Genomic DNA, 12,590 nt, shown 5'->3' on the forward strand with positions numbered 1-12,590 from the left:
AGTCATACAAGATTTATTCGAAGTGGTTTCATATATAGGACACCAAAATGATGCCCAACAGTATAATCTATTGCCTTTCATTCGACCAGGTTTGGAGTTAAATTTCCCACCGAATTTTGTCATCTTAGCGGGAAAAAATTATCCATGTCGATCGCCCCTCTTTATCCGCTACAGGCGCCATCAACTTAGAGCTAAACCACGAGCAGAAAGAAGAAAATATAAAAAAAAAATGAATTTGCATATATCAGAGTATCGGGTATATGTCGAACACGCTACAAGGCGCTTCAAAACTTTCAGAGTCATTGGAAGCTTATGGAGACACCAGACTGACGAATCAATCAGACTGTAGAGCTTTGTGCGGGATTAGTGGAGCGACAGGTTGAACTTTGTCAGGAACTGTAATACAACAAATAAAACTGACTAATATCTAACCATCTTACTATATTTATGTTATCAATCTGGAATCGAATGAACTTGTATAACTCTCAGCCCTCCCTTTTCTAGCCGCCCATTCCTGCACGCGTACACCTTTCATGTCACGATAGGCTGGACAGAGGCGGATCGAAGGCGAGGGGTCCGGGGGTTGGAACCCCCCTTTTTGGACGATCAATGCATTTGAATGGGGACATATGGTTTGAATCCCCCTTTTTTAAATGGCTGGATATGCCTCTGTCAGCAATGATAACACAAAAGAAATTGTTATATACATGTAAGATGTTACATAATGAGATTCTAGATAAATGTGATTTGAAGTAACCAAGACGTGCAGAATTTAAATTTTACCTGTTTAAATTTATATTCAATGTTTTGACATCGTCCCCAAATTTAAAGTCTAATTTGTCAACCTCAGCGTCGAGAATATACCTTTTCGTAACATGTCTAATAAGAATATAAAAATATGAAGAATTTGTATGATTGCCATAATTGAAACAACGTCCACCCGAGACCAAATAACATAGACGTTAACACAACTCAAGACGACCGTACGGCCTTCAATCATAAGCAAGAACCAAGAGCCTGTAGTTCAGTGGTTGTCAATTATGGTTCATGTCCGTCGTATTTGTTTTTCGTTAATTATTTTGTTATACATAAGGCCATTATTTTTTCTCAATTGAAATGCATATTTTTCATATTGAGTCCTTAATAGCCGACCATACGGTATGGAGTTTTTTCTCATTGTTGAAGGGCGTACTATCGTATATTGCTAATATCTGCTTCGTTTCAACTTTGGTGGATAGTTTTCTTATTGTCAATTATACCACATCTTCTTATCCATATATACAGTTTGAGAACGAAAACAAAATTGGGACGTCCGAACATCACTTTTCGTTCTCTAACTGTATGTAATTTATACACATAAAGAGATGAAGTATGATTGATCAAAGTACTAAAGGCGATAGAAATACATCGGAATGCCCTAACGGTCGATATAAAAATGAAGATAAAACTTATCAGGGTGTGAATAAAATTGTAATTTAGCAATTGTTTACTCAGTCTTTTATTTGAGCTTTTGTCTCACGCATGAACTTCAATGTAGGGCGTACTGTCGTATCTATATATACAGTTTTGCACGTTGCTGAAGGATGAACGGTGAACTTTATCTGTTTATTTCTGTATCATTTGGTCTCCAAGAAGAATTGTCTCATTTGCAATCATTCCACAACTTCTGTTTATGTTTTCTTTATTATAGTACTTGCAAAAATTGATAATAAGTTAATAACGCTAACGGATATATAAGAAGTTTAAATAAACTTTATTTAACTAAAGTTTATTAACTAACAATGCACTTATATAGTGTTTATTTCTATACTATTCATCAGTATACAGGAGCTTATAAAAAAGATGTGGTATGATTGCCAATGAGACAACTATCCACAAAAGACCAAAATGACACAGACATTAACAACTATAGGTCACCGCACGGCCTTCAACAATGAGCAAAACCCATACCACATAGTCAGGCCCGAAAAGACAATGTAAAACAATTCAAACGAGAAAACTAACGGCCTTATTTATGTAATAAAATGAACGAAAAACAAATATGTAACATTTATACCGACATCCTTGTTTACAACATTTCTTATTCCCATGACAAGATGTATCGTTTTTACAGCTTCGTCTGACATAACACCTGGTATGTGCTTTTCTCATTGTTAGAGGCTGTATGATCACCTAATTTTGCTTACATCTGATTCATTTGAACCATAGGGGATTCTTGTCTCATTGCCAATCATACCACATCTATAATTGACTATTAGACGGACAAAAATAAATCAGGGTGTGAATAAAAATGTTATTTCACAATTGTTTACTTCATTATTATGAGTTCTTGTCTCTTACACAAACTTCTTTGTAGTATGGGTTTTGCTCATTGTTGACATTTAGCTGTTAATTTCTGCGTCATTTGGTCTTCTGGAAGTCAAGACAAGACGTTTTAATTAACTTTATTTAACTGAAGTTTATAAATTTACAACACTTATATAGTCATGTTAGTATTTATTTCTGTAGAACTGTTCAGTAAACAGGAGCTACACATTTATATTGACATCCTTGTTTACAACATTTCTTGTTCCCACGACAAGATGAATCATTTTTACAGTTACGTCGGACATAACACCTGGACCTCGGATATGTGTCTCTTGGACATTTGTCTGGTGTTGGCTTAGTTTCTAAAAAATAAAAAATATTGATTATATAAGACATAATACAACAAGAGTGCACGTGTTGTCGTGCTTTCCATACCCCAAATCGTAATTAAAAGTATCGGAACAAGACATAACTGTCTTATAGCGACGAAATACTTGACAACTAAATATACTCATCAGAGATACTAGGACTAAATTTTGTATATCCACCAGACGCGCGTCTCGTCTACAAAAGACTAATCAGTGACGCTCGAATCCAAAAAAGTTAAAAAGGCCAAATAAAGTACAAAGTTGAAAAGCATTGAGGACCAAAATTCCTAAAAAGTTTTGCCGAATACAGCTAAGGTAATGTACAGAAATCTGAAGAAATTATAAACAGAAATTTCCAAATCAAATTTCGAAATCAAAAGCCAAGACATTTCAAAGGAGTGAATAACAACTGCCATATTTCTAACTTGGTACATACACGTTTGATCTAGGAAATGGTTGATTAAAACTAGTTTTGTAGCATTCTCAACCTGTCACTTGTATGGCAGTCATTCAAACATACTATACTGACCGACTTTAGAAACGCAACACTAAATTTTTCTTTGTAATTCCCATTTTCAAAATGCATTTTTTTATAAACAAACTTATGAACAGAAAGTTCTTTCATTCCTGCAATGTTTTAAAGAAAAATGCAAAGTTCGAAAGTTGCGTTGATCGCGTCATTTTCATTGTTCAAATATTTTGGTACCTGGTAGTTTCTCCCTTACCAATGATCTCGTCACCATAAAAGCAATATCTGCCTGTAACAAACCCCAAAATGATTGTCAAAAAGCTCAATCTATTTTGTTTGGCACGTTTTGGGTTCGGCTCTGCACCTTCTGATTTTGATAACCCATAGACGTAAAAGTTCGGAGACACGCCAAATGGATATTACAAAAATATACACAGCAGAAGTAGAACAATACAATTTAAGAATATACCATAAGGACAGCATACTCCTGGGTAACCGTGTGGAGGTGAGTTACATTGATATCGAACCGGACATTTTTGTCCTCCTGTGCCACACTTGACCGATGACAATGGTTTAACATTCCCTGAACATCCTGAAAGAAGAAGATAAATGTGAAAGCACAATAACAAACATATCGACATGTGACTTGACAAGCCTGGTTACGGACAACTGGGTCCGTTTCAATTTATATTTTGGTACATGCGTGAAACATGTGTAGCAAATTTGCCCAATTACACGGCCGACACTCGGCTAACCGAGAGATTGGTCGGTTAATCTATAATGAGTATGCGGCTATATGGGCGATTGGTCTGTTAATCGGGTTGGTTATACGTCTGTTAAGAGTAAAACGCTTAATTTAATGTTAAATTCTATTAAATATACAGATTTTTGGCATGTTATAAGAACCAAATCGAAAAAAGAAAAGTGTCTGACAAAATGATATCTATCATAGAACATTTTGCACTTGTAAAAACATTTCTTAGTCTGCGCAGTTTTCAGTAAAACTAAAAGGCGTCGCGCAAGTATGTAGAATTTATGCTTATACGCATAGCAATTTTTTTAATAAAAGGCGAAACAAACAAATTTAGATATCATTTAAAGGACAAAAAATCGTACTGTGGTTCTAAAACATAAATGAACATTAGTAAATATTTCATAATTGTAAAATAACGTGAATAATACCACGTTTTAGTGAAAATTATGGGAATAAAGTCTGTAAATGGGTTGGACAATTGAAATTGTGTCAGTTAAGAGTTATTTAGCCACGACAATACTTTTGCTACCTTTATATTTTCCCCTTGAAAAATTTAAGAATGAGATGTTCCTGAGTAAATAAAAATGACAATACGGTGCCACAGTATCCTAGAAAGAGCATTTTTATTTTGACTTTCTTTGCATTTTATTGAAGGGTGTGTCACTTCAATATAGCGTGATATGGATTGGCCTCTGGAATATGCATGAATTTTTTATTGACGTTTTCAATCAGCCTTAATTTTTGTGTCTATTCGAAGTACCACATTCTCAATTCCGACTGAAAGTGTCTTTCTAATACAACACAGGTTACATATAACGTGTTCTCGTTCACATATAAACATGATATTTGTCACTGAACGTTAAACCCTAGTTCGTCAGCATCATCCAATTGGTTCTTTTCTTCTATTACTTAATCATATGTTGTTTACAAATCACTCTAAAGAAGTAAACGGAAGGAGCGAATGCAGTTACATTTGGTTATTTTAAGTTTCAATTCATTTTATTCCGTTTAGTTCCTTTCTACATGAGTGCAGAGGAGAACTACAGTTGTCTATGGTGGCCGGTGAAGTCCATTTTGCGTTTTCGCGATTTCGCCTTTCATATTCTATAGAGCGAAAACACGAAATCGCGAAGTCGAAAACGCGAAAACGTGAAGTCGAAAACGAGAAATCAGTTTCGCGTTTTCGCCATATAGAATATGTAAGGCGAAAACGCTAAAGAACTTAAACGCAAAATGGCATTAACCTGCCACCATAGTTGTCCGTAAACTTTACACCATACATGTAAACTTCTAGTATTTGTCACCAATATAAGTACATCGCAATCCGTTACTGTTTCAATAGCCATCGGTGTTTCATGTGTGTATTCTTAAACAAGTATTATTTTTCTCTCGTTTTTAGCAATGTTTCACTCTCTACTGTCCTTATATATTATTCTATATTCTGCGTTTCCATCCAGATTTTCGTGTATACCATGAGGGTCCGGATTGGGGGTATTTTTTATTTCTGTATTCTTTAAATTGTTATGTCATTTTTTTCTACATTTTATTTATCTTTCTCTTTATTCTTTCTTTATTTTTCATATTTTGTCATCCCAATATATTTTACTTACTGTTGTTTAGTTACATTACGACGTTTATCTCTGATTTATATACTGGTTACCAATGTAGATGACAAATTTGTGTCATTCATGACAATTAAACAGAACCAACATGATATATGCGATCATTCTTGGATGAAATTAATATTACTTTATTATTACACTTTTTGAAACCATTTTTATCAATTTTCAATTTCATGTGTTGTTTCCGTATATGTTATGTTTTATTGCTCATGTTTTGTTTTCGTATATTTTAGCCGCTCGTCTTGAGCCTACTCATTTGATCCGATAACACCCCATATAGCAATAAAATTATACTCTTATTGCCATTCATAACTCTAAACAGACCAATTAACAGACCGGGTTTTATACATCCGACCCATTAACAGACCAGGTTTTAAATAAAGATTGATGTATGTCACCAAAATACAGATTTTCGTGTAGATTTTTCACACAATGATATCAATATGGTTAACAAACATAATGCTTTCTTTTTTCGATGTTCAAAATATCGAATGCAAGTAAATTTAACCAATATGTCATTTTGTGTACATTTTATGTGTGTAAAATGTGTATAAATTTATTGATGAGTAACCCGCCTTTTCATTTTATAGATCGTACATCGAAGCTAGAAAAATAATAATTACACCACTGAATTCAGTACATTGAATTGTTTTGTTAGACATGAATACTTTTTATGATGAAAATTTATTTAGAAAGTTATACAATGAAACATGCTGAACTTTCAATGATTTTCTCGATAACACCTGATTAACAGACTTTAGCCAACCCGATTAACAGACCAACCGCCGATATAGCCGCATACTCAATATAGATTAACTGACCAATCTCTCGGTTAGCCGAGTGTCGGCCGTGAATTAGTGCTCTCTTTAAACACAAACACACTTAATTGTTCGATGGTTGTATTATTTGTGTATCGAAATTCCATGCTCATACAGAACTTCATTTTTTATTATTACACAGTTTTGTTTTTTGAAATACAAATTGTAGCCGACGTTCAAAACAGCTCTTTTACTATTCACAAATTTCTTGGATGATTACTTCGAGGTCGCTTTCATTATATACAGGAATATTCATAATTACTCCAGATTAAAATGGAATTCTATTAAAATTATAAAGTATGACTGTATTTTTTGTATATTCTGTTTCTATTATGTAAATATCAAGACTATTGTTCACATTTTAAAATAACCCTCTGCGCAAGTCCTTCAGTATGCAACTCAGTTTTGATGTTATATCTTCATATACAGATAAAAATATTACAGTCATGCCTTCACTGCATGTCTCATCGAAAAACTTCTACATAAACTCTTTACCTGTTTTGCATGCACAAGTTGGACAGCCCTTTTCATCAGGTACATTACCAAAGAAACAGATTACAGCACAAACAGGACCACATTTAAGTTCTGTAAAAATAGAATTTACTAATGACATATCTGTATTATGACTTGTTGTTTATTAGGTCTTTCCACCTTTCCGTGAAAAGACCTTTTGATTTTGTTCTGATTATTATTATTATTATTAGGTCTTTCCACTTTTCCGTGGAAAGACCTTTTGATTTTGTTCTGATTATTAGGTCTTTTCCACCTTTCCGTGAAAAGACCTATTGATTTTGTTCTGATTATTATTATTATTATTAGGTCTTTCCACTTTTCCGTGGAAAGACCTTTTGATTTTGTTCTGATTATTAGGTCTTTTCCACCTTTTCGTGAAAAGACCTTTTGATTTTGTTCTGATTATTAGGTCTTTTCCACCTTTTCGTGGAAAGACCTATTGAATTTGTTCTGATTATTATTAGGTCTTTCCACCTTTCCGTGGAAAGACCTATAGGTTTTGTTCTGATTATTAGGTCTTTTCCACCTTTCCGTGAAAAGACCTTTTGATTTTGTTCTGATTATTAGGTCTTTTCCACCTTTTCGTGGAAAGACCTATTGAATTTGTTCTGATTATTATTAGGTCTTTCCACCTTTCCGTGGAAAGACCTATAGGTTTTGTTCTGATTATTAGGTCTTTCCACTTTTCCGTGGAAAGACCTTTTGATTTTGTTCTGATTATTATTAGGTCTTTCCACCTTTCCGTGGAAAGACCTTTTGATTTTGTTCTGATTATTATTAGGTCTTTCCACCTTTCCGTGGAAAGACCTATAGGTTTTGTTCTGATTATTAGGTCTTTCCACTTTTCCGTGGAAAGACCTTTTGATTTTGTTCTGATTATTATTAGGTCTTTTCCACCTTTCCGTGAAAAGACCTTTTGATTTTGTTCTGATTATTAGGTCTTTTCCACCTTTTCGTGGAAAGACCTATTGAATTTGTTCTGATTATTATTAGGTCTTTCCACCTTTCCGTGGAAAGACCTATAGGTTTTGTTCTGATTATTAGGTCTTTCCACAATTTCCGTGGAAAGACCTATTGATTTTGTTCTGATTATTATTATTATTATAATTTTTTTTTTTCTTCCGTCTAATTTTTTTCTTGCGTAGTATTGATGTTTCAAAAGATGTCGCTTAGATATTTGGAATATAATATGGTAGTTTATACGCTTTAAAAATTTACAACGACGTAACAAAATACTTTACGTTGTAAGAGTTATTTCCCCAAACACTGTTTTTCTTGTGGCCACTACTCCTCCGCAACCGTAAAACATTACAACAAATTTATTTTACCAAATTGCTCGTTACACCTTAAAGATTAGGATATTCATTTGGACCGAAACTTTCCGGAGACTCCATATGAGAGTAATTCCCCTTTTCCATTTGAATTGACTGAAATGGTAAACCATAAGTGATAGAGACCTAGGATCTTTTGATTTGAGGTCCTTGATCCAAAAAAATAAATGAAAATGAGGTCAAGGTCAAAGTTCAAGGTCATATTCTAAATTTTGATTTTGGCTTATTTTCATTTATTTTCAAAAACCGTATAAGATATCGACAAATTATTTTCACTAAATTGTTAGTTGCGACATGTCGTAACACTTAAATTCTGATTGCGAGGAGACCTTGGCAGTAAATGGTTGTTTCCTCCCCTTTTATATTTAGAATAATGAGTAAAGTGATATGACTCATTATCCAAACATATTAAAGACCTAGGGTCTTTTGATTTAAGGTCCTTGGGTTGTGACCTTGAAATTATGGTCAAGGTCATAGGTTAATAGGACGTTCTAGTCTGACATTTGTTTTAAATTCATATAAATACATCATAAAGCCATAGGAACTAACATTTTAAACTGATTTTTCATATTTCAGTATCAAAATAGATCTTTACTAGTGGAGAGACCTTCAATTGTTCTCTGAACAATTGGTTTTTAACTTTTATTAGGGATTGAATGCTCCTTTTTTGTATTCTTTTTTGGAATGCAAAAGCGTTGATCGAAGTGCATTTTGTATTAAGCGCTCAAGCTGATAATTGAATATATTTAGTGTGCAAAAAAAAAATCACACATGTAATAAGATTAAAACTTATGGGACAAAAAGGAACATTAGCAATGTTATTGCTTTAATTTATAAGAGAAATCCTTGATATATTTTCTTTTTTATAAGACCGTCAAACTTTTGACGGGACGTATTATGGTATACAAATGTCCGGTGTCCGTCCGTCTGTCTGTGTGACCGTCTGTCCGTCTGTCTGTCCGGCGTAAACCTGTCGCACCGTAACTTAAGAACGACTTATCTAAATGTCATGAAACTTTATATAGTTGTTTCGTAGGATGGTAAAATGATCTGTATACTTTTTGATGAAAATAAGATTAAAACTTTTTGAGATACGGCACTTTGTTACAAAAAACAGGGGGTGTTTTTTTCACATGTCACACCGTAACTCAAAAAAGATTTATGATTATTGCTTAAAACTTTACATACTTCTTTGTTATATTAATCTAAAGATCTGTATATTTTTTGGTGATGATTCAAAATTTTATTATTGAGTTGTTGAGTATTTTGTAAAGGGGTAGGTTTTTATTATAGTGATATTCATTTTTTGTCCTGCTGTATCTCAAAAACAATATATGTTTATTGCTTAAAACTTTTTGTGAGAATTCTGTCATAGTTTTTTGTTTAATTTACTTACTACATCTGCATGTTTGACAGCCATTTACGTCAATCACAAAACCGTAAGGACATGGTTCACTGCATTTTACAAGTGGACATTCTAAAAAAAAGTGTGTACATTGTAAGATACTATTGAATATATAAAATTATTCACGAATGTTAAATGATCTGGCACTATGAACTACCAGTAATTACATACTATTCGTTGTAAAGATTGGCCTTGTACAGATCATAAACGTTTCGTCCATCACATGTTTTTATTATGATATTTGTTTCTTTACCGTGTATAAGTATTACTTCCTATTTTTTTACGGTATTCACTGTTTGCACTAAAATATGCTGATCGTTATCATTGTACCCAGTACTTTACAATATTTTAAATGATGATTATTGAAATTGACGTTTTAACTAATCAAAACCCAATCACAACATTTTGAAGAACGTTTTTGACAATATTACCCAGAGTGCGTTAGATTCTACAACGGAGAATTAGAACTCAGTAAGGCATACCATAAGGACAGCATACTCCACTTTCGCCTGATGAGGGTGTCTTGCATTGATATCTAGCCGGGCATCTTTGTTGACCTGACCCACAGCTGACTGATTTTAATGGATAAACATTACCTGCACATCCTGAAACAAAAAACAAAATGTGAAAAGAGGTGAGGGCGAGAATACTCAAAGTGTCTTGCATTGATATCGAGCGGGACATCTTTGTGAACCTGCACCACAGCTGATTGATCCCAATTGTTTAACATAATTCCTACATCCTAAAATCAATTACAAAATGTGAAAGAGAGGCGAGGGCGAGAGATACTTAATGTTTCTTGCATTAATATCGAGCCGGACATCTTTGTTGACCTGAACTGCAGCTGATAGATCCTAATGGTTTAAAATTATTCTTAAACCTAAAATCAATAAAAATATGAAAGAGTGGCGAGGGCGATATATACTTAAGGGACGTTCAAACTCATAAGTCGACTATGACATAGATAACAAGATAAAAGACTACCAGAAGAAACATTATAACACAAAACAGCATAGAAAACTAAAACTGCTAAAAAATTTGGTCGATCTCAGCTGGTCTAGAAGGATAAACACATCGAGTAGATCTAAATTAGACAACTTTTCGTTATAAAATCCACAATTGTTTATGGAAAGTGCGAACGAAAATCGTAACGGAAGAGATAGTTAGCAATCGTGAAAGACATCACCAAATACAAAACCATCGGTCCATGTTAATTGTATAACCCAAAGAGATCATCAAATACATAGCCATCGGTATATGTTAATTGTATAACCAAAAGACATCTTCAAATACAAAGCCATCGGTATATGTTCATTGTATAACCCAAAAGACATCATCAAATACATAGTCATCGGTATATGTTCATTGTATAACCCAAAGACATCATCAAATACATAGCCATCGGTATATGTTCATTGTATAACCCAAAGACATCATCAAATACAAAACCATTGATACATGTTGATTGTATAGCCCTTATACTTCACCAAATACAAAGACATCGATACATGTTAATTTTATAACCAAAAGATATAAGCCATCAATTTTCAATTCAGTTACTTAAGTTGTTCCTGTGATATCCATCAAAACTGTCAATGCAATGGCTAAAAATGAAAATGACAAACAGACAAAAAAAAACAAAAAAGAAACGATACATATGACACAACACAGAAAACTACAGACTAAGCAACAAGAATACCAAAAAAAACTGGGGTAATCTCAGATGCTCTGGAAACATTCGCAAATCCTGCTCCACATGTGGAACCCGTGGTGTTGCTCAAGCTGGTACATTGGTTTGAATTAGATTTCTTTTTTTTATCTAGTTATTTATTAGAAAGTATAACACAAATACATACGTATCCCCAATGCAAAAAGGTAAAGTCCATGAAAATGACCAAATCAAACGGTATAAATCAACAGAACCAAGGAAAACACGAGGATATTCACACAAGATGATTAACAGCTAAAGTTTTCAATCAACAGAACCAAGGAAAACACGAGGATATTCACACAAGATGATTAACAGCTAAAGTTTTCAATCAACAGAACCAAGGAAAACACGAGGATATTCACACAAGATGATTAACAGCTAAAGTTTTCAATCAACAGAACCAAGGAAAACACGAGGATATTCACACAAGATGATTAACAGCTAAAGTTTTCAATCAACAGAACCACGGAAAACACGAGGAGATTCACACAAGATGATTAACAGCTAAAGGTTTCGATCAACAAATCCAGCATGACATGGTTTGTGCCGTTAAATACCGTATAGCGATTTTTTTTCCAAAATAAATTCCGCTAATTTAAAAGTGCACATGCAAAAGTATTGCTTAAATTTTCGAATCCGTCGAAATTATAACAGCGAAATTTCTATGTTTGGAGAATATATTCAAAATTATTTGCATGTTTTTGTAGAATTTTTCATGATCTGGAGCTTGATGAGGAGTTCGACAAAGTTCTAATGTATTTCCACTGGTGTATTTCCGCTGTTTTCGTATATACAGTGAAACCTGCCTTCACCAAACCTCTTCATGATATTCGGGACTTACGATTCTGTACGGTTTTAGCAGATATTCGGTTGAACCAGGATCACAACACATACAATTTGATATCAGTAGACTGACATATAAATGGTTTAAACAGGTTTTCGTTTATGAAAGATTTAGACACTGTACTTGTTATAGTCTTTTATGGATGGGTTAACAAATTTTCCGATTACTTATATATATCTGAATGCAAATTGATATCGCAATACTGAAATGTACAAAGCTATAATTCAATGCATTTACAAACGAATAATAAGGTCAAATGTATATCACTTTTAATAACCGAACGTCATTACCTGTTTTGCATGCACAAGTTGGACAGTTGTTTGAATCCATTACATTACCAAAGGGACAGACTATAGCACAAACAGGTCCACATCTAGGTTCTGTAAAATACGAAAATGAATGTTTACAAATCAAATGAAATATGTGTATACATTAAATTGTATGCGTG

At 33.6% G+C, this 12,590-nt stretch overlaps 1 protein-coding gene across 1 annotated transcript in view; it reads right to left on the bottom strand.

Moving 5' to 3' along the window:
• Nucleotides 1-2,429: 2,429 nt before the first annotated feature.
• The window catches only part of LOC143051873 (uncharacterized), a 41,030-nt gene continuing 30,869 nt past the window's right edge, over nt 2,430-12,590 (bottom strand). Inside the window, exons 13-18 of the mRNA XM_076224862.1 lie at nt 12,433-12,522; nt 10,070-10,192; nt 9,579-9,659; nt 6,834-6,923; nt 3,614-3,736; nt 2,430-2,669 (exon numbers count right to left, since the gene is read on the bottom strand). Coding sequence (XP_076080977.1) covers nt 2,515-2,669; nt 3,614-3,736; nt 6,834-6,923; nt 9,579-9,659; nt 10,070-10,192; nt 12,433-12,522 — 662 coding nt within the window. The 3' untranslated portion in view covers nt 2,430-2,514. The remainder of the gene's footprint in view (nt 2,670-3,613; nt 3,737-6,833; nt 6,924-9,578; nt 9,660-10,069; nt 10,193-12,432; nt 12,523-12,590) is intronic.

Source organism: Mytilus galloprovincialis, chromosome 11 (assembly GCF_965363235.1).
Source record: "Mytilus galloprovincialis chromosome 11, xbMytGall1.hap1.1, whole genome shotgun sequence".
NCBI lineage: Eukaryota > Metazoa > Mollusca > Bivalvia > Mytilida > Mytilidae > Mytilus > Mytilus galloprovincialis.